At 43.5% G+C, this 5,352-nt stretch overlaps 1 protein-coding gene across 1 annotated transcript in view; it reads left to right on the top strand.

The window, feature by feature from the left end:
• The window catches only part of KIAA1549L (KIAA1549 like), a 105,910-nt gene that overhangs the window by 41,913 nt on the left and 58,645 nt on the right, over window positions 1–5,352 (top strand). The window contains exon 11 of the mRNA XM_011357021.2: window positions 4,057–4,247. Within this exon, the coding sequence (XP_011355323.1) occupies window positions 4,057–4,247 (191 nt within the window). The remainder of the gene's footprint in view (window positions 1–4,056; window positions 4,248–5,352) is intronic.

Here is a 5,352-nt window from a genome sequence, read left to right on the forward strand (position 1 = left end):
TGCAGTGTTTGGAAGAGGAGAGCCACCTGCCTCACTGCTCACAACCTGTGTGTGTGAGCAGAATTTATTTAATGTCAAGGGATGAGGCGGGACGAAAAAGTTAGCCTTCGCCACCAGTCCATAGACTAGAAGGATGGTCTCCCAGTCTCCCGGGATATCACTGTGTGTCATCAGAACACAGGATGCAGTGCCAGAGTACATTCCCGGGCATCCTTGCTGAGACTCAGTAATATACTTAGCATGCTATGAAGATGTGAGTGTGACTGTCCTGGGAGCCAAGGCCAGGGCGTATACGCCCCCCGTCTGTCAAAGGCAGAACCTGTTACCAAAGTTGTCATTTAGGCTTCTGCAGATAGAATGTCAAGAAGGAGATGGGGAGTGTGGGGGGGAGGTAGACAGGGTAAAGGAGGTCAAATATTTGGTGACAAAAAGAAATCTAACTATGGGAAGTGAACACACAGTGTAAATATATTTATGCCTTACCGTTAAAATGTACAGCTGAGACTTATTGGATTTCATTAACCAGTGTCACCATAAAAAATTAATTAATTCAAAAAAAAAGAGAAGGTGATAAATGCAGGAGGGCCAGGCATCGTGCCATTTGTCACCTCCTTTCTTCCTAATTCACTTCCCTTTACTCTTCGTCATTGAGTCCACAGCCTTTGCCCAGTTTTTTCCTTCATATAATTGAGGAGAACATGGCTCCCCGGGATAGGCAGCCTTAGCAGACACCAGTTAGGGCCATATCCAGACACAGGATGGACTTGGAGGGCCTGCAGTGGTTGGCTTGGCCATCTGCTCAGAACAGGTTGGTCACTCCCAAAGGTATCCAACTGTTTCCTTTTCCTCGCATGCTAGTATGCCCTGTACTTAACTTCTTTTTGCCTCAGTTTCCTCACCCATGAAATGGAGATAACAGTATTCACTTACAGGTTGTTGTGAGGATCAAGTGAGTTACATAAGTTACCTCGAGCTATGCCCAGTATATAATAAATATTATGTACAAGTTGGCTTTTATTATTACACATGCTTTCTTTTTTAAATATGAGTACCTTTGAAATTATTGGAGATGACTTTGATTTGATAATTTTATAAAACTCATCGAAGTAACCATAGATACTTAATGATGATAAGTTAATGGGGTTGGGGTTCATAATGTTTGTCCAATGGGCAGTTAGCTAATCTCAGGTAATTTTCAAGTTGAAGGTTGAAAGACCACTACCCTGTCAGTCAGAAGAGTGAGGGACTGGTCTTGAGTCTTTCACCAATTAGCTGTGCGATCTTGAGCAAGTCACTGAACCCCTTTGAGCTTTGTCTTCTTACCTGTCAAATGAAGACTATGATGTTTGCCCTGCTTACCTCATGGAGTTATTGTGAGGATGAAATGAAGTGTCAGTGTTTTGCGGGCTCTAAATACTGAACATATGCAGGGATTATTATTAACCTGATAACAGTGGCCACGTTTTAAGCTTCTAATACCTTAATGTCTCTATTTCTGCTCACCCATCATCAACCCAGTACCCTGAAGGATCCAACAGATAACTTCAAGTCAGTGTGAAGGGTGAGAAGCCAAATCCAGAGAGAGCGACGGGGAGGAGAGGGCCAGAGCCAGCTTGTCCTCACTGGGTTCTTGGGAAGTCTTAGCTGCCATTGGAGACTTCTAATTCCTCACTAATGTGCCAGGAGTCTTAGCACAGAAGTGAGGCCGAGTACAGTAGGAGAGCCCAGCCAAGATGGCAGGCTGCAGAAGGAAAGGAAAGGCCATAGGAAGAATCATCAGCAGTGGTTGGAGGTCCTGGCTCTGGCTCCACCATAGACGAGCTGTGTGAGCCTGGGGAAGTCACTTGACCTCTCTAAGCCTCAGTTACTTCATCTTTAAAATGGGAAACCATAATAGTACCTACCTTCTTGAACTGTATGATGAAATGACAAGTTTATGTAATGTTTTTGATACTGTACTAGTAATAACAAATGAAGCCGAAACTGTGAGTTCCTTGAGGGTCAGAAGCCAGTTATTATTCATATTTATTTCGCCAGCATCAAGCACAGTCCTGGGCACAAGCCAGTGCTCAACAACTACAGTTGGAACAAAGCCGAATAGGATAATGGGGACGTGAGGGTATTGCAGAAAAGGGGCCAACAGGAGATGAAATGGGGCAGGTGGATTCAGCCAGAATGTGAAGGGCCTTGCCTGCCTTGCCAAGGACTTAGAGGGCCTCGAAACATTTTTAATGACCTGATATGATTTAAGGGAGATAACTTTGGAGCTTGTCAAGGGTGGGCCTGGAAAGGAGTAGAATAGAAGCAACAAGACCAAGGCAGGAGTCAATAAAAACAGTGGACTAAGAGAGAAAAGCTCAGCTTCTGGAAACATTTCAGTCGAACCAATTGATAACCAATTGATCGTAGGAGGAGCAGGCAATTCAGTATTCTAGAAACACTATCCAGTCATCCAAAAGCTCCACTCTTAGGGGAGGGAAATGAATAGACAAACACTGTTTCAGAGACAGAGTCCCAGATCCTGGCATAGAATGTCATGATTACCACATGGGTCAGAGTGTGAGTGTCTCAGAGAAGAGGGAGGGGTGCGCACACCCCTTCCCAGAGTGAGTGACCCATGGACTTGAAGGAACCGTCCATGGCAGAGCTACAGACAGCTTAAAATAAGAAGCTTTGCTGGATTTAGCAATAAAACTCTGTTCTGAAACACAGTAGCAAGATTTAACAGGTTGGATCACAGTCCTAGACCATTAAATCCAGCTGGAGCCTTCCTGTTATGTTTCTCAGCTAAATTGGCTGCAGAAGGAAGAACTAGTTTCTAATCATATCAAATTCTGATAAAACCCAAATGGTGGAGGTCAAATTTCATCTCCAAATTTTCTTGAAGAAAATCACTGATGTCTGTTTCACCTGGACTATGATTTAGTAGGAAGGCAAACGATAGTGATGAATTTTGATTGAGCACTTACTATGTGCCAGGCACTTAGCTAGATGCTGAATTTGAATCTACTTATTTGATCCACACAGCATCCCTTTGAGGGTGGTTAAATATCACTCTCATATACAAACACGTTTTATCCTGTTAACACTATTATTACCTCCATTTTACAGATGAGGAAACTGATGTACAGGGAATTTCAGTCATACCCAAGGTCACCCAGCTAACAAATGGCAGAGTCAGGATTTGAATCCAGACAGTCTGTTTTTGGAGCTGTTGCCCTTAACCGCCCCATTGTCCTGGCTCAAATCTGTATTGTGCTGCTTTAGGGTATAAAGCAGAACAGAGACACTCCCAGGGACTGTTTAAACATGCCTCTTGGTTTTTCATTACCACACTAATAGAGGACTGTTGGGTTTTGCTCACAGCTGCCCTATTCACTCGGGATTTCAGACTTTGCGCAATAAAAGCCTTACTAATTTCCTAGTAATGAATTATAGGAAAGCCAGCCTGCTTAAGGGAGAGGTCTAGATTAAATAGTGATTTCATAAATTCCATTTTACTGTTAATAATTGTACTACCTCACATGTGGTAGCATGTTTCTTTCCCTCTGTTTTCAGGGATGGTGGAGGTATAGCAGATACATATATCTTCATTTCTCAGGTGAAAAATTGAGGTTCAGAGTTCAAGTAACTTGGCAAAGTCACACACCTGTTACTGCACAGGAGTGAAGGGATGACAAAATATTCCTAGGTAGGAGATGATACAGGACCTGTTAGTTAACGTATCAATTAGGAGTTTCTAATTAGCCATACCTAGAGACTTAAAATTAGTGGTCCAAAATTCTTGAAGTTCATTCTCACACACATATTTGCATCTTGTTTACACTATTCATTTTTCTGAATAAATATTATCTATAGAGATTCTGTAGCTAGCTGGAATTAACATGGCCTCTGATTTTGCTGACAGAAATTATGGAGATTTGATTTAACTCTTGTTTATCGGATAGCTAAGTATGGTCCCATCACATACCCTTTCCTGCCTGTCTTCTCTCAAAGCACTCATTAGAGTCACACTTTGCCAGAAACATGACTGTAAATCTGTTTCCTCTTTTGCAGCCTGTGCAAGGCTTTGATTATGCCAAACAGCACCTGGGCCAGCAAGGAGCGGATGAGGAGGTCATCCCTGTGACCCAGGAGACGGTGGTCCTTCCACTCCCTGTTAGAGATGCTCCTACCTTGCAGGAGAGGGACGTCGCCCAGGATGGAAGCACTATCAAGACGGCCAAGTCCACTGAATCCAGAAAGAGGTAGGCACGGGGCCAACGTTTCCCTCTCCGTGTCAGCAAGAGAAATAATTGATGGTGAGAGCAGACAAAGCCTTCAAGTTAATTCCTCTGTCCTCTTTAAAAATTCCCCTTTGTGCTCATTTTGAATATTTGAAAAGGAGACTAAGGGAGATGAGCAGAATCACAATACCTGCTTTTCACGATCCACCCTTTGTAAGATTTCATATCGCAAATCAACCATGCAGCGGAGATTTAGCTTGTAGTATAATAAATTTGGCACTGATGTCCAACGTGGTTTTAAACTTCTCTTAAAAGCGGTGCCTTTCATTCAGCATAACAGTTGTTTTTATCTGACAGTTTCGCAATAGTTTATGATTTTAGTTAAAAAACTTTATTGAGTTTTTGCTATGAACAGAGCACATTGACACGCATTGAGAGGACTACAAAAAGGTTTAAGGTTGATTCTTGACCCCAAGGATCTCATGATGGAGAGACAGAGAGATAAACAGCTGGAATACCAAGCACGATGCGTGGGTGCCCACAGCGGAGTCCGAACAAAGTGCTGTGGAAAAGGGAGAAGGAAGAACTTAATTCTGCTGAGGGAAAGCTCGTGGAGGAGCTTCTGTTTCAGCTGGGCCTTGAAGGGTGAGTGGGGTGTCCGTAGGTAAGAAGAGAAAAAGACACTCAGTCTGAAGAGCTGGGAGAGATCAGGGACAGCCATGCTCACTTAATGGTGAATGTCCCTGGAGTTTAGAGCTCATGGCGGCTGGGATGTTGTGAAGGATGAAACCAGAAGGTAGATTAAAATTGTGGAGAGTTTTAACGGCCAGGCTAAGGAGTTTGGCTTTTATGTTCTAGGCAATAGAAAACCACAGAAAGTTCTTCAGGCAGACAGTCATGTCTAGCCTGTATTTCAGAAAGCTGACTCAGGTGGCAATGTGGATAATATATGGGAGAGGTGAGGCTAACGGGAAGGGGATTTGCTATAAGGACTTTGCAAAAGCCTTATAAAGAGATACTGAACTCTATGGCAAGCCCTGTTGGCTGGCTAAACCAGCTGCTGTCGCCAACCCTTCTCCTTTGCCTTGAGACCACAATGGCTGGGAGAGCTCCATCCGTCCTGCCT

The sequence above is a fragment of the Pteropus vampyrus genome, unplaced genomic scaffold, assembly GCF_000151845.1.
Source record: "Pteropus vampyrus isolate Shadow unplaced genomic scaffold, Pvam_2.0 Scaffold31, whole genome shotgun sequence".
Taxonomy (NCBI): Eukaryota; Metazoa; Chordata; class Mammalia; order Chiroptera; family Pteropodidae; genus Pteropus; species Pteropus vampyrus.